At 54.5% G+C, this 23,496-nt stretch overlaps 3 protein-coding genes across 8 annotated transcripts; 2 read left to right on the plus strand and 1 right to left on the minus strand.

Moving 5' to 3' along the window:
* The first annotated feature begins 1,027 nt into the window (after positions 1 to 1,027).
* On the plus strand, positions 1,028 to 5,903 carry LOC125917979 (guanine nucleotide-binding protein G(I)/G(S)/G(T) subunit beta-3). The gene is made up of 8 exons (XM_049624036.1): positions 1,028 to 1,115; positions 2,339 to 2,445; positions 2,529 to 2,592; positions 2,716 to 2,878; positions 2,991 to 3,057; positions 3,150 to 3,351; positions 4,436 to 4,652; positions 5,525 to 5,903. Exons 2-8 carry the CDS (start codon positions 2,375 to 2,377, stop codon positions 5,629 to 5,631), a joined length of 891 nt encoding a protein of 296 aa, XP_049479993.1. The 5' UTR covers positions 1,028 to 1,115; positions 2,339 to 2,374; the 3' UTR covers positions 5,632 to 5,903.
* Positions 5,904 to 7,408: 1,505 nt separating this feature from the next.
* LOC125917980 (cell division cycle-associated protein 3-like) lies at positions 7,409 to 10,280 on the minus strand. Of its 5 annotated transcripts, none has more exons than XM_049624037.1 (6): positions 10,156 to 10,263; positions 9,087 to 9,262; positions 8,694 to 8,823; positions 8,130 to 8,423; positions 7,904 to 8,007; positions 7,409 to 7,767 (listed from the first exon to the last, which is right to left on the minus strand). In XM_049624037.1, the coding sequence occupies exons 2-6, from the start codon at positions 9,204 to 9,206 to the stop codon at positions 7,609 to 7,611; spliced, it is 807 nt and encodes a 268-aa protein (XP_049479994.1). In that variant the 5' UTR covers positions 9,207 to 9,262; positions 10,156 to 10,263; the 3' UTR covers positions 7,409 to 7,608. The 5 variants fall into 5 exon arrangements, with proteins under 5 accessions (XP_049479994.1, XP_049479995.1, XP_049479996.1 ...); XM_049624038.1 differs by having other exon boundaries at positions 9,087 to 9,382; XM_049624039.1 differs by lacking the exon at positions 10,156 to 10,263 and adding an exon at positions 9,473 to 10,134.
* Positions 10,281 to 10,324: 44 nt separating this feature from the next.
* LOC125917977 (ubiquitin carboxyl-terminal hydrolase 5) lies at positions 10,325 to 23,462 on the plus strand. 2 transcript variants are annotated; one of them, XM_049624033.1, is made up of 20 exons: positions 10,325 to 10,534; positions 13,268 to 13,393; positions 13,659 to 13,725; positions 13,920 to 14,053; positions 14,209 to 14,354; positions 14,595 to 14,779; positions 15,246 to 15,340; positions 16,005 to 16,198; positions 16,925 to 16,996; positions 17,269 to 17,356; positions 17,486 to 17,611; positions 18,115 to 18,268; positions 18,594 to 18,768; positions 19,405 to 19,493; positions 20,118 to 20,309; positions 20,842 to 20,985; positions 21,063 to 21,208; positions 21,429 to 21,582; positions 21,870 to 21,954; positions 22,812 to 23,462. In XM_049624033.1, exons 1-20 carry the CDS (start codon positions 10,325 to 10,327, stop codon positions 22,903 to 22,905), a joined length of 2,676 nt encoding a protein of 891 aa, XP_049479990.1. In that variant the 3' UTR covers positions 22,906 to 23,462. The 2 variants fall into 2 exon arrangements, with proteins under 2 accessions (XP_049479990.1, XP_049479991.1); XM_049624034.1 differs by having other exon boundaries at positions 20,118 to 20,240.
* Positions 23,463 to 23,496: the final 34 nt, after the last annotated feature.

Genomic DNA, 23,496 nt, shown 5'->3' on the forward strand with positions numbered 1-23,496 from the left:
CCCTCCCAAACCCCAAACTTTAATCCTCACAGCTTTGCTCTAATCCCATGGGGCCTGATGCTCTTATCTCTGCCTACAGGGAGACTGGCCCAGGAAGCACCCCTCAGCCCCTCTTCCCTCCAGGGCTTGTGAGGGACTGCTCCTCTCTATAGCCCCACATCCCTGTTGCCACCTACCCACCGCCCCAGGCTGGGCCCAAGTCTCTCTGGAAGCCGCACACCTCCCTTCCTGCCCTCTCCCCACACTGTTGCCAGCTGATTTCATTTGCCTGACGTCGTCGTTGTCGTTGCCCTACCCTTCTCTGTCAGTGCTCCCCCTGACCCCCCCCCCCCAGAGTTGGGGCCAGGCCAGGCCAGCTCCTCTGGCAGCAGAGCCGGGGCAGGTGACGGGTTGGCGTCGCAGCTGAGGGAGTGAGGAAGCGCCTGGAAACCTGGGAGAGGTCCAGTCAGAGTCCAAGTAAGAGGGGGCTGGCCTGGCTCGGCTGTCTGGGGCTGGGGGCTGCAGGGAGGGCTCGGGCAGGGCTGGGCTTGGCTGTGCAGGGCTCCAAACATGAAGGGGTTGGTGGGGCGGTGGTGCAGGCCACCCAGTCGTCTCTCAATTTCTTGTAGTGGGTTCCAGCCCCTGAGTCAGGTGCGGGGGAAAGGACAGAAACGTGGCCTGGTGGGGACCCCCCCCCCATGCTTACCCCTTGTTCCCGACAGGAGCCGGAGCTACCCCTCAACCTATCAGCCATGGGGGAAATGGAGCAGCTGAGGCAGGAAGCGGAGCAGCTCAAGAAGCAGATTGCCGTAACCCCAGAGCCCTTCCACAGGGGGACCCCAGAAAACATGGAACCGGGGACACGAGGGAGTGTGGATGGGGTGGGGGAAGGGGGCTGGATTTACTCTTGAGTGACACCTTAGAGACCCCTGACCTGGAAGTGGCCAGAGACTTTCTGAACGTGGATCTCAAATTTGAGATGTCCCCCAAACCCTAGAGCCCCGAAGCCCACCTACCTCAGAGGCTCATGCACCCACTACCCTCACCTTGTGTTGATGCTCCCCTGATGTCTGCTTCTCCACCTGCCCCCTCCCCAGGATGCCCGGAAAGCCTGTGCTGACATTACTCTGGCAGAGGTGAGACCTCCTGTCCTACCCGCTAAGGCAGGGCTGGAGGGCACGGCAGGGGAGGGGAGGGAAGCTCCCTGGTGCCCAAGCTTTAGTACAGCGTGTCCCTAGAATGAGGAACCACATTGATTAATTCATTCAACAAACATTTAGTGAGATCTGCTGTGGGCCGGCCCCTTACTGGAAGCTAAGAATGCAGATGATGTCCCTATCCTCACCCATAACACAAGAATGATCACATGCTCTCACAGGGTGGTGAGGATGAGGAGAGGGACGGTGCTTTGCAAATCACAAAGCCCTTATAGACCAGTTACTAGTTTTCTAATCGTGTCCTTCACCAATTCTAAGGGCACATCTTTTCACATTGTGACATCTCTGAGATCAAGATGCGTCCAAAAATAGATGATGCCTTACATTTATAATGGGCAACATGTTTTCTTTCTCAGTGATACCTAGATGCCTGGTGCTTCTAGGAGTTGGTGGCACCTTATATTGGATTAAATATGTTAATAGTAAGAGGGAACATTTACTGAACACTTGCCGTGAGCCAAACACTGGGCTAAGTTGCTTAGATACGTAACTGCGTTTAATTTTCACGACGACACCATGAGTTGATGCTACAAACCTCATTTTGCAGATGAGGAAACAGGATCAGAGAGGGCGAGTAACTTGCCCAAGATACCAAAGCAAGTAAATGACAGGTCAAGGCCACTGACTCGAGCCTGAGCCTAAGTCTAGAAGCTGGATAGAGTTTAAGAGACATAGGACCACAAATTTCAGGAGGTGCTGTTCAGGGTCATAGGGCTGCCCTGGGTGCCCAGGGAAAGAGATAACCATGCTGTAGGTGTTGTATGGGACCCAGCTCCCAGTGGCTTGGGACCGCGAATGTGTGCGTCTCTTCCCAAGTCCGTGTTTGGTGACTTCACACTGGCAGCTTGAAACTGGTCAAGGTGGGACTATTTACATGCCAGAAATCATTCTCTCTTGTCTCCTCCTCCCCCACCCCGCACTGGAGAGGTGCTTGTCAAACACCTAGCGACGTGCCGCTAGCCATGCATGGTCTCTCCCACATCAATTGAAGCCACTCCAAGGCAAAGACTTATTTCTCTAAGGCTGGAGGCCTGACCCAGAGCCTGGCACAGAACAGAAACTTGTGCAGATCAGTGGTTGCGACACTGACATCTAGGTAGGTGTTCTACTCACCCTGATTTCTAGTGCCCCCTTTTCTACAGCTGGTGTCTGGCCTAGAGGTCGTGGGGAGAGTCCAGATGAGGACAAGGCGGACGTTAAGGGGACACCTGGCCAAGATCTATGCCATGCACTGGGCTACCGACTCCAAGTGAGACTTGAGAGGCACCCAGAGGTTGGGGGCGGGGAGGCAGGAAGGAGAGGCTTGGGTGACGTGGGGTGCTCTCTGCCCAGGCTGCTCGTAAGTGCCTCGCAAGACGGGAAGCTGATCGTGTGGGACACCTATACCACCAATAAGGTAGCTGCCCCCCACCCCTCCATCCCCCTGTCCTTCCTTTGGGGCATTCATTGTGCCTACCCTCCCCTGCCCTCCCCACCTGGGAGCTCTGCTCAGGTCCTGCCTCTGCCCACCCTCCCACAGGTGCATGCCATCCCCCTGCGCTCTTCCTGGGTTATGACCTGTGCCTATGCCCCGTCAGGGAACTTTGTGGCATGTGGGGGGCTGGACAACATGTGCTCCATCTACAGCCTCAAATCCCGTGAGGGCAATGTCAAGGTCAGCCGGGAGCTGTCTGCTCACACAGGTAAGTGGGAGACAGACCCTCTCTTCCAGTCCCTGTTGCGAGAAGCCCAGGGAAGCCCCAGCACCAGGGTGCTGTGGGCCTGCAGCCAGGGCACTGTCTTGACCACCCCCAGGTTATCTGTCTTGCTGCCGCTTCCTGGACGACAACAACATTGTGACCAGCTCCGGGGACACCACTTGGTGAGGACAGAACACCGTGGGTGCCGGGGCTTGGGGCGCAGCTCTGTCCTGGCCTTTCTGTGACAGTGTGACAGCTTCCTCTCCTCCGGCAGTGCTCTGTGGGACATCGAGACTGGGCAGCAGAAGACTGTGTTTGTGGGACACACAGGGGACTGCATGAGTCTGGCCGTCTCTCCTGACTTCAAACTCTTCATTTCGGGGGCCTGTGACGCCAGCGCCAAGCTCTGGGACGTGCGGGAGGGAACCTGTCGGCAGACATTCACTGGCCATGAGTCGGACATCAACGCCATCTGCGTGAGCCCCGCTCTGCACCCCAGCTCCCGGGAACCCCTCACCACACCCAACACATGCATCCTTCATCCCGGCCCAAGCTCCCTACCCCTTTCTTTTTTAACTTTCCTCTTTGCCATAAGTTCACCTTACAGAAGTTTCCAGAGTAACCAAAAAAGTTCCCGTCTACCCTTCACCGGGATTCACTGCTAACATTTTACCACATTTGCTCTATCGTTCTCTCTCCATAGAGGGAGGGAAGGAAGCATGGAAAGACAGACAGACACATACACCTAGATGTGGCTACAGATACATTTTATTAGTTTTTTCCCCTCGGTCTTTTGAGAGCAAGTTGCAGATTATCATGACTCTTTACCCCTTAAATACTTCAGTGCATGTTTCCTAAAAACAAGGCCATTTTCTTCTGTAGCCACAGTATACTTCTTAAAATCAGATTTAACATTGACATGATATAGTCTATCGTCTATATTCAAATTTCACCAGTTATCCCAAAAATAATAGCAACGGTTTGGCTTTGTTTCGTTTCTGTCCAGGGATGTGTATTGCATTTCCTTGCCATATCTTTTCAGTTACCTTTAAACTGGAACTTTTTTTCTACTTTTGTCTTTCGTGACACTGACATTTTTGAAGAGTACAAACCAGTTTTCTTTAGGCTTTCCGTCCGTTTGAGTTTATCTGACATTTCATCGTGATGAGATTCAGGTCATGCATTTGCACTTGGCCCCGTACTTCCACGCTCTGATCCAGCCTGGAGCCTGGAGTCTGGGACAGCCGCCGCCCTTCTAGCCATGTGACCCTGGGCAAGCTGCCCGCCCTCCCTCAGCCTCAGGCTCTCGCCTGCAATGTGGAAATAAAGCCTGCCTGCTGCGCTGTAGTGAGGGGCAGGTGAAGGGTGTAGGGGAGCCGCTGGCATGTGGCTGGCGTGGGATAAATGTCAGCGGTGAAGAGCGCTGGGGGACGGATAGGCAGAGAGGCTGAGGGAAAGAGCCTGTTCTGGAGCCACCAGGGCGGGAGCCAGGGAGAGAGCAGGAGAGGTAGCGGGCTGCCCAGGTCTGAGTCCTGACCCCCTTGCCACCTGTACCCTCAGTTCTTCCCCAACGGAGAGGCCATCTGCACAGGCTCAGACGACGCCTCCTGCCGCCTGTTTGACCTGCGGGCAGATCAGGAGCTGACTGCCTACTCCCACGAGAGCATCATCTGTGGCATCACATCTGTGGCCTTTTCCCTCAGCGGCCGCCTGCTCTTCGCAGGCTATGATGACTTCAACTGCAACATCTGGGACTCCATGAAGGGCGAGCGTGTAGGTAAGGGCCGCCCCCACCCCCCCACACTTCTGCCATCTCAGCTGGAAGGACCTTCCTACTAGCTCCCTTCCTTGGGACCCTCTCACCACTGTTCCCTAATTCCTGGATGACTCTGAGCTCTATCCCTAGAATCTAGTCCCCCTTGGCTCCCAATCTAGGGCCATCTTCTCTAGTGGCCCTTCTCCACCACCTAATGAGATAGCTGCTTCCCATGAAAGGAGCTTCTGTGTCACCCCAGACCTGTGAACCTTGAATGTCCAGTCACTTCTGGATTTCCAGGGCCTCTGCAGTTTCAGGGGCATCCACTGAAGGAAAGGGCAATCTCAGGAAACTGCAAGAAGCCCCATCAGGGAGGTCTAGAGTGACCTGAGGGCCCTGACCCCAACCTAGGGGCTTTATCTAGGACCACCCTGGTCTGAAGTTGAATCAGATGGGGTGGCTTCTTCTCTTGGGAGAGGCCACGTGCTGAATGAAAACAACACTGGCCAGAGGGTCAGGATCCAAATCTGAATTCTGTCCCTTAGGCTCTCAGGGCCCTCGGGCAAGTCACTTCTCTCTGGGCCTCAGTCTCTTTATTTGGAAACATAGTAATGAGACTAAAGAGCTACCTCCCCATTTTCTAGGGCCCATCAAGGTGCCCCTGGCTTTTTTCACAGCACACTGACACGGCCAGCCTTCTCCTGTCCCTCCCTGCCCCGCACCCCGCCCACCCTCCACAGACATTGGCCTTGAGAGAAATCCTGCCCCTTAGGGCTAATCCTCTTTCAGTCCCCACCAGGGGCTCAGAGTCCATGGCCAGTCTAACCTAGAATTCCTACATGTGCACATGAACTGTCTGCCAAAGCAGGCTGACTCCTCTCCCTCTTTCTCAGGCGTCCTCTCTGGCCACGACAACAGGGTCAGCTGCCTGGGGGTCACAGCTGACGGGATGGCTGTGGCCACCGGCTCCTGGGACAGCTTCCTCAAAGTCTGGAACTAAGGAGGCTGGAGGAGGGGAGGTAAAAGGCCACGAAGACACTCAGCTGCCCCTCCCCTGCCCAATTTTTTTCTAAGGTTTCTTTAAGTTTTCTCTTCCATACCCTAGCTGCCATTCCCACCCAGCTTTGTCCCTTGAGGGCGGTGGGGAAAAATGGGGAGTCTGCCTTTGGGAGGCATTATCAGGGACACGGGGGCAAAGAACTGCCCCATCTCCTCCCATGGTCTCCCCTCTCCACGGTCCTGCAGCTTCTCCCTTAATAAGCAGGGACAACTGACCCCTCCCCAGCCCTTGGCAAGCCTAACAGGCTTCCAGTCTGAGGCCCCAGGCCCTAGAATTCCTCCCCCAAGAGCCACTACCTTTATCCAGATCTGGGTGGCAGAGAGCACTCAGCCCTGTGACTATGGCTCTGGCACCACTAAGATCCTGTCCCTTGTCTCCTTCATGATCTCTCCCTTTTCTACCTTCTTTATTTCTCTCATAAAGCACCTGCAATAAAGTGTACAGGCCTGGGATGTCTGGGATGTCTGGCTTCTGCCCCACTTCTGTTCCAAAAAGATGCAGGTCTAACTCAAGTAATAAAACATTATAGGTGCAGGGATGAAGGTTGGGTACAAGACAGCTTGTGGGCAGAGTAGGGTGGAGGCAGAAGCCCAAGCCTCACAGAGAAGGCCTGAGACAGGTCAGGTGGAGAAGGTGCTCACCAGGTGGCTGGGGGAGCATACACACAATGGTTCACTACAACCTGCCTATGGTGCGTCTCTACAGGAAGGTTATGTTGAGAAGGAATGGGGTTATAAAAGACCCTGAATGCCAGGCTAGGGTGTAGACTTTATCCTAAGGGCAATGGGAAACAACTGAAGAGTTTTGAGCAGAGTAGTTTCACGGTCACGTGCTTCTCAGAAAGGTCACCCCTCGGGGGCCTGGGTGGCTCAGTCGGTTAAGCGGTCGACTCCTGATTTCAGCTCAGGTCGTGATCTCACATTTTGTGAGTTCGAGGCCCACATCAGGCTCTGTGCTGACAGCGAGGAGCCTGCTTGGGATTCTCCCTCTCTCCCTCCCTCTGCCCCTCCCCTGCTCACGCTCTGTCTCTCAAAATAAATAAATACCACTTAAAAAAAAAAAAAGAAAACTAAAAAAAAAAAAAAGAAAAGAAAAAGAAAGGTTGCCCTAGCAGCGGTGTAGGTTGATGAAAAGGTGAGAGTCGAGACTGGCTAGAAACAAGGCAGGAGGTAGATGGCAAGAAATGCAAGAGCCATAGGACAGGGGGCAGGGAAAGGGATGGGGAAGAGGTTAAAGAATACAGAATCACCAGGATTGAATGCCAAGTGCCAGGATATGGGATGTTAAGAGGGAAGGATTCAAGATAATGGCCAAGGTTCAGGTTTGGGCAACTGGGTGGATAACGTGGTTATTATTTACAGGGATAGAGAGCAGGGGATGAAGAATAGCTTTGGGGGTGGCAGGGGTGGGGGGAGGGCGGATTACAAATTCAACTGTAGACAAATTACCTGTGAAGTGCCTGGGGCACCTGGATAAAGGTCAGGGTTAGATAGAGAGATCTGGAAGTTACTAGAATATAAGAAAGTGATACCTAAACCCTAGAAGTGAACACCTAGAGAGAGCAAGAGGAAAAGGCCAAGGAAAGAGCCCCGGGGGAACACTAGGATTTAAGGGAAGTGTGTAGAAGAGGCCTGGAGGACAGGGAACGCAAGTTTCCCAGGCTGCTTTTCTACATACAGAAGCCCAGCACAAGGTTTAGGCATAACACTTAAAAGCATAATTTAAAATCACTTTCTTTAATATACAAGAAACACACGAGACACAAATAAAGCCTAAGAAAGTGCTCGGTCCCCCGAGTTGGTAGTTTAGGGGGAGTGGAAGACAACGAGCCTTTCCAGTCTCCCAGGGAAAGAAGGGGCTGTGAGGACACAACATCACCAGGCTCCTGGTGAACCCGGTGCTGGGGCCACGCACGGCCTAGTTCTCCACCAAGTTTGGAAAGTGCTGATTTTCCTTGTCCTGGTCCTGGCCCTGCTCCCACACTCGGCCTCCGGTTTCCAGAAGTCGTCCAGTTCCCAGAATGGCCCCTTCCTTTAGTGCCCTAGCATTTTCACTCAGGGGAGGAGGCCGCTTACCCTGCCAAAAGCAGTGTGTGAGTTGGAGGAGGGAGGGGGGTTGTTCAGGACAGGGAAGATTGGGTAGAAAGGACTCCCACCCTCTACCTCTCTATCCTGGGGTTCCTAGTAACAGCTTTCACCCTCTCTCCTTTTACCTGTCGTGGTGTCAGAGTTCCGGGGGAGTTGTCATCCTGTAGGATGGTGAGGGGAGATCTCCCTAGTACCTTGCCATTTCCTTTCCGTCTATTGTGCTTAGAACCTAGGGTGGGTAAGGAGTTAAAGCCAAAACCCAAATTAGGGGTTTACAGTTTATTCCTCCTACACTCATCCGTGGACATTATCCCAATTTCTCTTCCCTATCCTTGCCCTTAGGTTCTGTACCTGAAGATCGGGGAGTCTCAGGGTCTCTTAAGGGCTTGTCTGAGCCCTGGCTGGCCGTGGGGGGTTGTGAGGGCTGTCCTGCTTCCTCCTTGGAGGACACCTGCTTGGAGGGGAGCTCAGTCTGGCTCCAGAGTGGCATCCGGTCCTCAAGGGAAAACTGGGTGCCCAGAGGCAAGTTCAATTCGGAAGGTGAAGTTGCCTCTAGGGGCAGAACAAGCTCTGGAGGAAGATTCAATTTGGAGGCTTCTTTCTCAAAGACTTCATTCAGCTGTTTCGCCAGTGGGCTTGGGGGCTCTAAACAGAAGTCAAGTGAGATAGTGACCCTATGATACAAATCATTCAGCAAGAATACATACAGGAACTTTAGGACTCAGGCTCTAGTGGGTGAGGGATTGATTGGGAAGAGAGAAATCGAGGGAGAACATGTTGAGAGAAGAGTGAGATTGGCTCAATCAAAAGAATGGAGGCTCCTTTGAGCAGGAGCTCTGGGCAAATGGCTTCATTGGCCCAACCCAAGGGTGCTAGGTGACAGCCTTACCAAAATTCCCTGGGCCCACCATTTACCTCCGCTGCTGGTCTTCATAGGTGTCCGTGCAATGCCAAGGGTAGGAGAGCGGGGATCTGAGTCTTGGGCCTCATTAGGACACTCCAACTGCTCCCCTGCTGGTAGGGTTGGCTGTGGAGAGCTCTCCACCTGGCAGAACCAAAAGCTAAAACAAGTCTGGACCCCGACTCTTCTTCCCTCCCAGGTCTCTAGCCCCAGGCTGATATTCCAGGCAGGTATTGCCAGGGCCCTCAGGCATTCAGCCTACCCCAACCGGATTAAGAAAGTGGAAAATAAGGTGTCAAATTAGAGGGAGGAGGAGGGTGTGAGGGCTTTCTCAGAATCAGGTTAGGCAGAGGCCCAAGAATTCAGACTCTGCCCCCGTCCCTCCCCGCCTCTCCGCCCCAGAGTACCTGGATGGGAGTGCGCAAGATGCCGGCACTAGGTGAACGGGGGTCCGCCACTCGAGCCAGAAGCTTGTTGTGCGGCGGAGGCCGCGCCGGAGTGACCGGGGAGCTCTTGGCTGAGCCCATCTCAACCAGGAGAAAGAAGGTGGGGCGGGGCCCGGCCCGGGGCGAGGAGGGGACGCCTGTGAGAAATGACTCAGGTCTCAGCCATTACCGCGACCGCGTCCGATCTCTTGCCTCCAGACCACCCGATCTTCCCTGCTCCCAGCTCAGGAACCTCCCCGCCGCTGGGCCAGAGGCCTCTGTGGAAACAACGACTGTTGCAGCTGACAAGCCAGCTCCTTGCGAGCCTGCTGGGCCCTCTAACTTATTAATTTATTCCAATCACTTACCGGGCCCCAATTCCTCTTTGGGATGCACAGAAGCTCGAGCCTCAACTCCCGACGCCGAGTTTCAAACCTCCCGCCACGCCCCCTGCCTTGACTCTATTGGTTGAGCCGACGCAGACGCCAATAGGCCCCCTATATGAGACCCGCCTCCTGTGAGGAGGCCATTGGGCTCGGAGGACGTCTGTCATGAGGACAGTGGGGCCAATGAGCAGCGGCCTGGCTTGCTCAGGGGTGACACCTCCCCGAATACGGGACTTTTGTTCCACCACCGGCTGCGAGTTGTCCATCGTGAGACTCTGAGGAGTGCCAGTCTTCGGTTTTCAGACCTCCAGTTTCAGAACCAAATTATTTTATTTAAAAAATAGAATCATGAATTATGACGCTATTATGTACATAACTGGCTGGCGCTGTAGTTATGAAGGTTTTTCTGAGGCGAGATGGTAATCCGTATTGGTCGACGGAGTTATCAATCACTCGACACTAACCCTCTCAAACTCCGCCTCATTGGACAGCCCCTTTTCAAATAAAAAGACTACAACTGCCCTTCTATTTTCCGATTGGACAAGACCCAGGAAAGTTTCTGGGATTGATTGGTTTAAACAACCGTCAGTTTCTGCTCTGATAGAAGGCACGCGAAAGGACTGTAAGGGTCCCAGAGTACAAGCGTCCAAAACTCCCGGACCCACCTCGCTGCTCTACATGCGCTCTGCCCTGGAAGAGTGGGATTGGTTCTTCCGACCATCGGTTGCATTAGAAGCGCTTTTCATTGGCGTTACTCAAGAGTAGGGCAGAGGGCGGAGCACTAGTAGGCAGGCTGCGTCCAACTGCCATTCTCGCGCGTCCTCCTTTTAGCGCATGCACCTAACGAGTAGTGCTCATTGGACGGCCAGACTAGGGGGTGGGGGACTGGGAACGGTGGGAGCCGCTGTGTGTGGAGGAGCTGCTGCCGGTGTCATGGCGGAGCTGAGTGAGGAGGCGCTGCTGTCAGTATTACCGACGATCCGGGTTCCTAAGGCTGGAGACCGGGTCCACAAAGACGAGTGCGCCTTCTCCTTCGACACACCGGTAAGCCCATTCCCCACGCCCGCAGCGAGCACGACTTCCTTCCATCGCCCTGGTCATTCTGCCGGGGCCTGCAAGGCTTGGGCTACCGCCTCCCTGCGATGCACCATGGGACTTGTAGTCTCCCACGCTCCTCCCTGCCGTTGCTTTTAATTAGCTGGCGCTGTCGTGTGACTACCGCTCCCGGAAGCCTCCGCGTCCGCCCCACCCGTTCCCCGTCTCGTGGAGCACTGTGGGGATCGTAGTCGCTCACTCCCCTCATTGCCGTTCCAAGGTAGAGGCGCATCCCTCTCGCTGGACTACATCCCCCAAGTGGACCCCTGCGAAAGCCTGGGAGTTGGCCTTGCCTGCCGCGCGCGGCTCTCCGGGTTTTGTAGTCTCGTGTGGGAGGGATGGGGCGACCCTGCACTGTTCTGGGCCGGGGTTTGGGTTGGAGGGTGGGGATTGCAGTTCCTGGGCGCCTAGTAGTCTGGAAGTGACCATGAAGAAGGGCGGTTCTGAGAAAGGCCGACTTAGACTCCACCCATGGTTAATGTGGACAGGGGGCGGGGAGGTGGGTCATTGGTGGTAGGGAGGAGAGGAAAGAAGGGAGGAAAGCTCTAGTCGTTTCTCCTTTGAGGTGAACTATGGCCGCAGCCCCCCTTTTCCCGCCCATCACAGAGAGTACAGGGAACCCTTTTAAAAGTATTCCCAGGGAGACGGTGTCTTTCGTGGAGGATACTAAGACCCTTTTCCCATCCCGCTCCCACTCTTGACTGGTTAGACAAAGCCTCCACCCACACCATGCTTCACGTTTTGTAGGCTCCACCCGGAACCTCCCTTCCTGCAGTTCTGCCTTCCTGTGTCACCGTCAAGCAGAGACTAGCCTTTGGCCTGGCCAGAGCCTGAGCTGAGAAGGCAACAGCAGCCTGGTTGGGATCCGCCCCCCTTACCACCCCTCCCGTCAAGCGGTCGCTGGGCCCTGCCCAGGGTGTTCAGCCAGACCAGCTCGTGGCAGGGAAAACTGCAAGTCAGAGTGGAAAGGCTTCATTAATGCATCGCAAGTGCTGAGTATAGCAGCATGATCTAAGGCCCAGTTCAGGATCATCACTGTGATTTGTGGTTTGCTTGGTTTGCTGCTTCTCTGGAGTCTGGCTTTGGCAGAGCCAAAAGAGGACTGACTGCTCAGAGCAGAGCTCCAGGGCTCCCAAGACTTGGGGAAACCCAGCATTTTTATTTCCAGCAGAGGAGTTTGGTTACTGCAGAGCTCCTGCATGCCATCTAGTTCATCAAGTGCATGGCTTGGTCCTGTCTTTCTCAGGAGAGAAAGGTTTCTCTTAATTACCAACAGATGGTAGAAGTCAGTGGCTCCCTCTTCACACTCCTGTCTGCCTCTCCTTAGGAAGTGCTTCGAATAATCCAAATGGTGTTTTTGTAAGCTTATTATACTTTGCTTCTTTTATCCCAAGTCAAGAGATCTCCAATGTGGCCTTGTTGCTTTCCTGACCAACTTCCAGCATGTTTGATTATCTTCAAATTCAGTTTATGGTAGAAAGCTTGTTTGACCCCTGTGATGAAAAATGCTCCATTTGCCCATGAACATTGTAATCCACACTGTTCTAGGGAGTGGTACAGAGCAATCTATGGGACCAAGAACTGCCTTAGACGGTGCCCTATTTTTCATATCGCAGCAGAGAATTTTTCAAGGCCACTGAGGCATTTATTCGAGGAAGAAGATGCCTGTCGTTGTTTGGATCTGAAGGAAGACTGTTGTTTTCTCCAGTTACCTCCTCTACCTTATCCATCACTATTCACAAAGACACTGGGAGACTTGCTCAGTGTTTGAGAAGCTCATCCTCCCTCCTTAGCTGTGATTTAGGGTGGACCCTTCTCTCCCTGTTTTCTCCCTGCGTTATATGTGTTTGAGTTGTCTCAGCAGGTATTGCTAGATTATTCTAGAGAGGGATTGGCTTTGAGGTTGGCAGTTGATGGACTTCAGTGCAGGATTTAGTTATTGGTCAGAGGGGAGGCAGCAGGGCAGTGCCTGGAGAATGCTGGTCTTCGTGTCCCTGCTGAACCAGGTCCAGGTATAACAGTGAGCCCCAGACAAGGCACTGTTAGCCTGGATCCAGGCTTTAGCAGGAGAGGAGGGAGAGGACTCAGCATGGACCAGGATTTGACGACCTAGTAGGATGTTGTAAAGGAGAAGTCTGGTCTTCCTGTCAGGCTCAGGAGCTGGGTGTATTGTTCAGGTGCTAGAATCTTTGCTCCTCCAGTCTGGAAAGTTTTCTGAATCCTGGAGATTAGGCAGGGTTTGTTGTGTGTGGGGAGTAGGTTCAGTGTCTGACATGCAGGTCTTTCCTCTCCCGGGAAAGGACCCTTTTTCCCTCTGAATGTAAGCACTGGCCCTGGAAGTCCATGGTATTTGATTCCCATTGGCCTCGTAAAGGGAGTTCTCTGCAATTGATTGGAAGGCTCCAAAGCCCAAAGAAGGAGCGAGAAGGAAGAGGAATGGTGACTGACAGGTGTTGCTTAGCTCCTGGTGTCCTTGTTGGTTGGTATCAAAGTCATAGGAGAATGGGGAGAATCTTAGCCATGTACCAGGTCCCAAAAGGCTAAATGACTTGCCAACAGCCACATGGTGGTAGAGAACAGAGCCTTTCTTGTGGAAACCAGTTTCTGACCCCAGGTCTTGGTTTCCCCACCTAGCCAGGCTTCATCCTCCCTGTGTCTCCTCCCCTACCTGTTGCACTGCAGGAGTCTGAGGGTGGCCTCTACATCTGCATGAACACATTCCTGGGCTTTGGGAAACAGTATGTGGAGAGACATTTCAACAAGACGGGCCAGCGCGTCTACCTGCACCTCCGGAGGACCCGGCGCCCGGTAGGCATGGAGCTGGGGGCAAGGCCCGGGGACTTTCAGGCACATCCCACTGGTCTTCATTTTGAATCTGTCTCTTCTGTTCTGACCTCCCAGAGGCCGCATTTCCCCCTCTTGCCTGTTTCTGTTGGTATCATTAAAACTTAGCACACATGTTTTATTTAGCTTCACTCCCTTCTGAGATTAACCCACCCTATCCTGTCCATCTTCCCCATTTGCCCCTTCCCTGGCACTCACTGCTGATCCTGCCCTTCTTGCCTTGTTGCAGAAAGAGGAGGACACCACAGCAGGCACTGGAGACCCCCCCCGAAAGAAGCCCACCCGGCTGGCTATTGGTGAGCACCATTTCAGCCCTGTTCTTCCCGAGCTGGTCTTTCCTGGCCTCAGAAGCACTCGAAAGGCCCCCAAAGAATGGGCCTGACCAGTGGCCCTAGAGCTCTGGAGGGGACAAAACGAGATGCCGTTTGGGAGGAGGGACATTTACCCGTGGTGGCTGTTCTACCCTCCTCCTTCTTCCCTGCCTCACCAGGTGTTGAAGGCGGGTTTGACCTCAGCGAGGAGAAGTATGAATATGATGAGGATGTGAAGATTGTTATTTTGCCGGATTACCTGGAGATTGCCCGAGATGGGTTGGGGGGACTGCCTGACATTGTCAGAGACCGGGTACGAATGCCTTCCTGCCCTGCCGGGGACTCTGGGGCAGGCAGGTCCAGAGCAGTGACGTCTTGGGCAAGCACTGAGAAAGCTGGAGACTGAGGGGCTAGAGGGACTAGAGGGCGGGGGGTTGGGTCCCGTCTCTGACCCTCTGCTTCCCCCAGGTGACCAGTGCGGTGGAGGCCCTACTGTCAGCCGACTCGGCCTCCCGCAAGCAGGAGGTGCAGGCCTGGGATGGGGAAGTACGGCAGGTGTCTAAGCATGCCTTCAACCTCAAGCAGCTGGACAACCCTGCTCGAATCCCTCCCTGGTGAGGCCTGGCCCCTCCACCTTGGGGCACCACCCCCAGAGCAGGGGCAAAGAGGCCACCCTCCTGGGGGATCTGGTGGGAGAGAGCATCGGGAGCAGGCTAAGGAGGGGGGCGCTGAGGGAGATGAACTCAGCCAGGGGCCGTCCAGAGGAGAGGAGCAGAGAGAGCTCTCACACTGGAAAGGCCAATCCCATATATCCCCCTCCCCATAGTTCAGCATATTTTCTTCTTCCTGGTTAGCGGCTGGAAGTGTTCCAAGTGTGACATGAGAGAGAACCTGTGGCTCAACCTGACAGACGGCTCCATTCTCTGTGGCCGCCGCTACTTCGATGGCAGCGGGGGCAACAACCACGCCGTGGAACACTACAGAGAGACCAACTACCCGCTGGCCGTCAAGCTGGGCACCATCACACCTGATGGAGCCGGTACTCCCTCCCCTCCTCCGGCCGCCTCCACGCTAGAGTGGGCTTTAACCGTTACTCGGGGAGCACGGGAATACCTCCTCTTGATAAACAATGAGAATGTTGCAGACGAGACTAGAGCTTCAGCTAAACCCCCCAAATACGAGTCCCCCTCCTTAGAGGTTACCAAGATAATCTGTGTAGTGAGTATCCTTCCCAAACCATCTGACCCCAGCACCTTATCCTGGGGGTGGGCCCCCAAGAAACGCCAGCCCTTGGCCTCTTTTCACCCCGTCTTCCCTGACAGCCAGTCTCAGAAGGGCTTGTGACCTCACCAATAGTCAGGGAGCCAAGAGGGTTACCCTTACAGGCTCATCCTTCTGTCCCACCAGCGCTCCACCCCCTCCCCCCCCAACCCTGGGGCAAGGAGTGGGACTGGTGGTCAGGCCAGAGCCACCGCTTCTGACGATACCCCTGCCTCCTGCCCTAGATGTGTACTCCTATGATGAGGATGACATGGTCCTGGACCCCAACCTGGCTGAGCACCTGTCCCACTTCGGCATCGACATGCTGAAGATGCAGAAGGTGAGACCCCTTGCAGCTTCAGACTCTTCTCGTCCCTGCCCGCCAGGCCCTGCCTCGCCTGAGGCTGAAGCAGCGCATTGGAGCGAGCTGCCACGGTTATCCCGGTCCCCAACACATGTGGGCTTCCTTTGAAAAGGTTTCTAGAATCCATTATTCATTCATTGACCACTACTGAGTACTTGCTCTGTGCTAGTCACTGCGTGAATAAGACAGGTGTGGCCTTTCAGGGACTTACACTCTAGATGGAAAGGCAGATATTAATCACATGCTCAGGCACATGAGTGAATGAACACAAACCGAAGGGCGCTGTGAAAGAGACCGAGAGGGTGCTGCAGTAGCTTATGGCAGGAAGACCTGGAGCGGAGACCTGAAGGGTGAGAAGGGGCAGCTTCGGAATGGAAAAAAACACTTCAAGTGGAGGGACTCGCATTCATTTCTTCCTCTCCCCCAGGCAGAGGCCTGACCACTAAACTGCCTCCGGGACAATCGCTCAAGGCCTTCTGGAACTTGGACTGGAAATAGCTAGTGCGTCTTCCATGTTAGAGGCCATAATTGAACACATTCTGAGCTCCAGCAGGGTAGCGTCCCGGACCCTGTGAAGGATCAGTGTAAAAAATTCAGGGCTGAGTGTCTCGCCCTGTCTGAAGCGTCCCTTCCCTTGCAGACGGACAAGACCATGACTGAGTTGGAGATAGATATGAACCAGCGGATTGGCGAATGGGAGCTGATCCAGGAGTCGAGTGTGCCACTGAAGCCCCTGTTTGGGCCTGGCTACACGGGCATCCGGAACCTGGGTAACAGCTGCTACCTCAACTCCGTGGTCCAGGTCCTCTTCAGCATCCCCGACTTCCAGAGGAAGTGAGTGGTGCCCTCTCCCCATGACTGGCCCCTTGGCCCTGTACCCCTGACTCCGCAGCTCTCCTCCTGGACGCCAGCCTCTAGGCACACTCCTCCTTCAGCCAGCCTCAGTACCTCTGTGTGCTAGCTCCGTCTTTGTTCCTGTTATACTGTGGCTAGCGCTCTCCCATTAGTTCTAGAACCACCCCACTGTCACCCAGCCACACAAGCCCCACTGGGAGCAGAACACCAAATCCTGGGGCTCTCCCTGGCTTCCTGACTACTCAAGGGTGAGGTGGTGGTCTTTACTTGAGGCCAGTGACATCAGATGAGTACCTGACATGGACATGTAGCACTTGGGGGAGGGGAGGGCTTGGGTCACTAAGGTACCAAAACGGCAGATTCTGAGCATAAGTGAGCCTGCTTTCTAATTGAGAAGGACTTGATGCACATGTGAAAACTTAGCAATGTGGTGACACGTTCTGTTCCAGGCAACTTTCTCCCTTCCCCTGGCTCACTCCTGGGGAGGAGGCCGGGGCGGGAAAAATGCATCAGGGTACACTGCATGCTGGCATAGTTGAGAAGGGGAGGAAGGGCAGGTTGCTGGAAAGAAATGGACTCCCGTGTTTTAACCACATGACTCCCTACTCTGAAGGTTGCTTGTTCCCCCGATCTAATAGATAATAGTCCCCTTTTCCTTGGAACCCATGCCAGAGCACCTCCAATTATCCTTCTCTTGGCTCTTAGGTATGTGGACAAGCTGGAGAAGATCTTCCAGAATGCCCCGACGGACCCTACCCAGGACTTCAGCACCCAGGTGTATGTAGCCAGGTCCTGTGTACAGCCTCGCAGCCTGTATGCCTTCGTTCTCCTCCATGACCACCTGGAGTGGGCAGCAGTTCAGGACGTTTGCCTCTGGCCATGCTGTCTGCCCTGAGTTGGGTTCCTGGGGAATCTCAGGTTTTTCACATTCTAGAGAGTTGTCTGAGGTCTATATGCCGGGGTTGAGTTGGGGAGGAAAAGGCACAGATAGATGTCAGACGATCAACAGTTGACTGAAGCTTAAGTGGTTCTCTTGGATGTCAATGCAGGGCCAAACTGGGCCATGGCCTTCTCTCGGGAGAATATTCCAAGCCAGCACCGGAGTCAGGCGATGGGGAGCAGGTGCCAGAACAAAAGGTGAGTCTGGGACTCTATCCCTTTCAGGCTCTGGAATTATGGGGAAACTGAGGTCTGGGAGATGTCTAAAGAAGGCCCCTTGGTGGCCTACTTGAGCCCCAGCTGAATCGCTGCCCTGGCTGTGCCTAGGAAGTTCAAGATGGCATTGCCCCTCGGATGTTCAAGGCCCTCATTGGCAAGGGTCACCCCGAGTTCTCCACCAACCGGCAGCAGGATGCCCAGGAGTTCTTTCTTCACCTTATCAACATGGTGGAGGTAAGGGCCGGGAAGATGGCAAGGCAGGGCACTCCACGGTCCCTCCATCTGCCCGTGGTTCTCTCCCTTCTGCCTCCTGCTCATTCTTTCCTGTCAGCCCCCACCAGCCCCACCCCTGGAACCTGGCGGCGGGCATGCACTGGGCCTTCCCTGTGAGTAGCAGTTGCCCCTGGGGAGGACAGTAATGCCAAGCAGTGATCCTTACACTGGATGAGCTTGCGGCCTAATGAAGGATGCACCCAAGAAACTGATAGGGAGATGCCTATTGCTTATAAAGAAAAATACCAGCGTGTTCCACCACAGTCTCCCAGTGCCATGAAGACACCAGAGTCGGAGAGGGGGAGCTAATTAGGGAAGGATTCTACTCTTGAGTCCCTAGAGCCTCCTAGTGGTAGACTCCCTTCTGCTCCTCTCTCTCTCTCCCTGAGCCCCTAGTGACCCTTTCAGGCCCCCATCTCGTTCCCTGGCCGCCCAGACCTCCCCACCCTGCCTCTTTCCCATAGAGGAATTGCCGGAGCTCTGAAAATCCTAACGAAGTGTTCCGCTTCTTGGTGGAGGAAAAGATCAAGTGCCTGGCCACAGAGAAGGTGAAGTACACCCAGCGAGTGGACTACATCATGCAGCTGCCTGTGCCCATGGACGCGGCCCTTAACAAAGGCAGGTTGCCCTCAGTGAGGCCTGGGTGCAGTGGGGCTCCAGGGTGTAGGAGTGCTTGGGCCCCTTAATGGGAGCGGAGCCCACAGTATGCCCTGCTCCCCCAGCTGGAGGGCCGAAGCTGGGGCATCTCGGGGAGGTAGGATCACCTTTGCTTGTCAGACCTGTGCTGGGGAAGAGAGGCAAGATCGTATGTGGATGTGTGTCAGGTGGATTTGGGGAGAGTGGAGGAGCCCAAGTAGTCACGGACAGAGAGCCAGTCTGGCAGGGCTAAGGAGGGAAAGAGGCAGTGCCCTCTGAAGGGTTCACCTGTCAATTCTGTCCCCAGAGGAGCTTCTGGAGTATGAGGAAAAGAAGCGGCAAGCCGAAGAGGAGAAGCTGCCACTACCAGAACTGGTTCGGGCCCAGGTGCCCTTCAGCTCCTGCCTGGAGGCCTATGGGGCCCCTGAGCAGGTGGATGACTTTTGGAGCACCGCCCTGCAGGCCAAATCAGTAGCCGTCAAGTAAGTCTAGTTGGTCTGCGCCCAAGGTTTCGGGCCAATGTCAGGGTAATCCCAAAGACTCTGTCTGCCTCTCTCCCATCCTTCTGTCCCTTTGTGGTTGGATTCTCAGAGCTAGCATCAGTTGGGGCTGGTAATCTGGCCCTGAGGGAATCAAGAGGCCCTGGCAGGAGTAGACTCAGATGATGGACCATATTACCTTGTCCTGCCCCTGCCGGAGGCTCCCTCTTCTCTTGTGGTATGGGGTCACATTTTAGTGCACCTTTTGTCCACTCAGTCAGGGTGAAAGCACGTAGTGTCCGTTGTGGACAGAATTTGGGTTTCTAGCAAATGGACTTAGTTTGGGCCCAATTGTGTCATGAGCATAAGCTTGGGATCTGAAGGAGTGCTTTGGTTCCAAGGGATTTCAGCCATTCCCCACTCCACCCCACCCCCCACCCCCTACCCTTTGACAGGCCCCTGGCTTCTGCTGCTCCTTGTCTGCAGATGCTCTGATGCCTGCCAAGGGCAAGATAAGAATGTGGAGTATCTTCTGGGCATCAGGGCTTCTACCGGGGAGAGGCTGAACCTCAGGGTGGGGGTTTCAGGAGAGGAGGACTTTGGGATTCTTTGGGTACTAGGACATTCTCTCTTCCCCAGGACCACACGATTTGCCTCTTTCCCTGACTATCTGGTCATCCAGATCAAGAAGTTCACCTTCGGCTTGGACTGGGTGCCCAAGAAACTGGGTATGGTGGCTGGGACGAATGAGGGAGGTGAAGCAGAAAATGCTAGAAAAAGAAGGGACCTTAACATGTATAAACGAGTGTTTCTCCAACTTTCCTCTGAAGGAGGAAAACATTACCCTAAGTGTTTCAAGATAAGGCACGTTTGAAAAGCGTAGACTAAAACTATGAAAGCACTTGATTGTCATAGCAGTGATTTCCAACTCAAAGCGATTTTCGTAGTTTTACGTTTACACTTGGGAAGATGTTGTCATTTAGATAATCTTGAAACAGTTCTCATGAGTCTTACAGCCCCTGCCGACTTGGAGAGCTGCTAATTGAACTTCATTTCCTTAGATCAGTTGAGCCTGCAGAGGTAGGAAGTCTTCCTGTTGTACATGTGGGAAGCCCCTATCCTTGTCCATAGCTCATGTGTGGTAGATCTAGGACTAGAATCCAGGTCTCCGGATTCCCAGGCCCACCATTGTATTACACCAGGACCCCTAAGACTTGTGCTGCTCTGAGCAGCAACTTATTACAGAGCAGGGCCAAGGTATGGGGCAGGGCTTTGAGATTCCCAAAGTGCTTTTTCAGGGAGGGCTCCAGGGAGCTGCTGAAGTGACCCTTTTCCTGCCATGCCAATTACAGATGTGTCCATCGAGATGCCCGAGGAACTAGACATCTCCCAGTTGAGGGGTACAGGGCTGCAGCCTGGAGAGGAGGAGCTGCCTGACATTGCCCCACCCCTGGTCACTCCGGATGAGCCCAAAGGTAGCCTTGGTTTCTATGGCAACGAAGACGAAGACTCCTTCTGCTCCCCTCACTTCTCCTCTCCGACATGTTAGTGACTCTTCTTCCTGCCTGTCTCTCTCCTTTGCTGATGGGGGTCTTCTCTGCCTGCCTCCCCTTGACCCTGTCCTTCGTATTTTCTCCTGTCCTCCCTTTCCAATTTCCCCTGCCCTCTTTTGATGGATGTGAGGACTGAGTAGAGTGCTCCCAGCCACATTGTCTGTGTGGACTGCAGCAGCACTGGCTAACTGCCTCTCTACTTCGTTACCTCATTGCTTGGGGGTGGGGCGAGGCATCATACTCCAGAAATAGGGCCCATTCTGTGAGAAACGGCAAGATCTCCATGGGAGATCTTTAGCCTCAGTTCTGTATCTTCAGTACTGCTGGACCCATGTTACGTCATGCTGTCATTTAGGTTCTGGAGTAAGGTGCCACCCCGTGGAAGAAAAATGCATGGAACGGGGGCGGGGGGGAGGGGAGGAGTGGTGGTTGGGAGAGGGCTGGGGGACTGCACTTCGGGAGGGAGAAGGAACAGATCGTGGCCCAAGGAGTCGGGTCACCGTCTTGCTTCTGCCCCCAACAGCACCCATGTTGGATGAGTCCGTCATTATCCAGCTGGTGGAGATGGGCTTCCCTATGGACGCCTGCCGCAAAGCTGTCTACTACACAGGCAACAGTGGGGCTGAGGCCGCCATGAACTGGGTCATGTCACACATGGACGATCCAGGTAGGCGGGGGTGGGTAGCAGGGCAGAACAGGGCCACCGTCCTCCCCCACACACTTCAACCCCTTCAACCCCCGCAGATTTCGCAAACCCCCTCATCCTGCCTGGCTCCAGCGGGCCTGGCTCCACCAGTGCGGCAGCTGACCCCCCGCCGGAAGACTGCGTGAGCACCATCGTCTCCATGGGCTTCTCCCGGGACCAGGCCCTGAAAGCTCTTCGGGCCACGGTATGGGCTGTCCCCTGGCTGAGGACTGGGGGGCCTGTGGGAAAGAAGGGGGTGCGGGTGAGGTTCCATCTTTTGTCAACAAGACCGAGGGCAACCGGTGTGGTATGGCCAGGGCTGAGGCACCACCCTTTGGTGGCCGTGGTGAAGGAGCTGAGCCGTTCACTGGTGCTTTTCTTGCCCCGAACTTGTTGGAAAGAGCAATGCTTCCCTCCTCTCCAAGAACAATAGTTTAGAAAGGGCTGTGGACTGGATCTTCAGTCACATTGATGACCTGGATGCGGAAGCCGCCATGGACATCTCGGAGGGCCGCTCGGCTGCTGACTCCATCTCCGAGTCTGTACCAGTGGGACCTAAAGTCCGGGATGGCCCTGGAAGTGAGTGTCCTTGGGAAACAGGCCAGTGGAATCTAGCCAGTCAGCTACCAGATCCTCATTCCAAGGCAACTCTGGGGGGGGGGGGGGGGGGGGGGGGGGGGGGCAGAAGCTTCTTTCTGCTGACATGGCTTCTGAAGGGGGGATTCTGGGAGTTGGAGACAGACTTGTGACTCAGTACATGCCCCACCTTCCCTGAAACTTGCGTCCTGAGTTTGAGCTGTTGGATGTACCTTTGGATGTCGCTCAAGGATTCCTCTCAGTGTCTTCTCTGCACCCCCCTTCTCTAGAGTATCAGCTCTTTGCCTTCATCAGCCACATGGGCACCTCTACCATGTGTGGTCACTATGTCTGCCACATCAAGAAGGAAGGCAGGTGAGGGGCTGGCCGTGTACCTTCCAAACTGGGGAGCGGGGGTGAGAATGAGTGGGAGCATCCTTGGAGCCCTTAGAATATTTGCAGGAGAAGGCAAAGGCCTGCTGAGTGGGGGGCACAGATACACCACACATTTTTAGAATGTTTGACAGCAGGGATCGGCAAACTACAGCCCAAGTGCTGCATCTGGCCACCTGCTTTTGTAAATAAAGGGTTTATTTTTATTTTTAAGTTTTATTTTTGAGAGAGAGAGAGTGTGCATGAGCAGGGGGGAGGGGCAGAGAGAGAGGGAGAGAGAGAATCCCAAGCAGGCTCTGTGCTGTCAGTGCAGAGCTGGACACAGGACTCCAACTCATGAACTGTGAGATCATGACCTGAGCCGAAATCAAGAGTCAGACGCTTAACTGACTGAGCCACCCAGGAGCCCCAGAAATAAAGTTTTAATGAACATAACCGCACTTAACTCACATATGTATCATTTGTGGCTGTTTTCATGCTGCAACAGGAGAATTGAGTTATTGTGTGGGAGACCGGATGGCCTCCAAAACCTAAACTATTTACTGTGCAGCCCTTTACAGAAAAAGTTTGTGGACCTGACGGGGGCCTGGCAGGACTGGGTGGGGGTGGCTGTAGAGATACTGGAGGATTTGAAGGCTTGGAGTAGGGAATGAGAACGGGATGCCCCCTTCAGGCAGGTAGCAGCTAGACTGTAGGTTGTGGGGGCCCAGGCTGAGAATGTTGGGAACCTGTGCTCCAGAATCAGCAGGACCAAGATCAGGGGCTATGTCAGAGACTAAGCTGATGCAGAGTGGATGCCCTGTGTGTTCATCCTTCTTCTCCCTCCCCTGCTTCCCCAGATGGGTGATCTACAATGACCAGAAAGTGTGTGCCTCTGAGAAGCCGCCCAAGGACCTGGGCTACATCTACTTCTACCAGAGAGTGGCCAGCTAAGAGCCTGCCCTGACCCCTTACCACTGAGGACAGGGGACAGACCATCTGGCATGCGGGACAGGGGCTGAGGAATGGACTTCAGCCCCACCCCTGCTCTGTTCCCTTTTTCTTTTTGTCCTCAGCAGCAGGGAAGAAGCTAGAGGCCATAGGAGAATGGCCAGGCAAAGCGGGGGACACTCCAGAGACTTTGGGGATAGGGCAGGAAGGGGATGGGAGGGGCTGGCCACCTGTCAGTGAGGAGACTTTGTTGCTTTCCCCGCCCCTTGAACCCACAGTGCTCTGCTTCTCTGTGTAATCCTGCCGGCCCCTGGTGTGGAGGGGGGCTTGTTTGTGTGTGCGCGTGGGTGTAGCTTTGTGCAGCCTCTTCCACAGGAGGGGGCGTCTGTGCCTCCCCTCCCCCTTTGTGTTTGCTCCCTGTGTGGTCAGGCAAGGAGGGCTGGGAGGGAAATGGGGATCCCCCTCGCCCTCCCGCCCGTCTTTCCCCCACCCTGTCTCTTCCCTGCCCTTCTCTGGAAAATGCCAAAATACACGATGTGAATAAAAGTACAATGGCTAAATTGTGTCCTGTTTGATACCTTAAGGGAGATTAGC

Source organism: Panthera uncia, unplaced genomic scaffold, assembly GCF_023721935.1.
Source record: "Panthera uncia isolate 11264 unplaced genomic scaffold, Puncia_PCG_1.0 HiC_scaffold_353, whole genome shotgun sequence".
NCBI classification, from domain to species: Eukaryota; Metazoa; Chordata; class Mammalia; order Carnivora; family Felidae; genus Panthera; species Panthera uncia.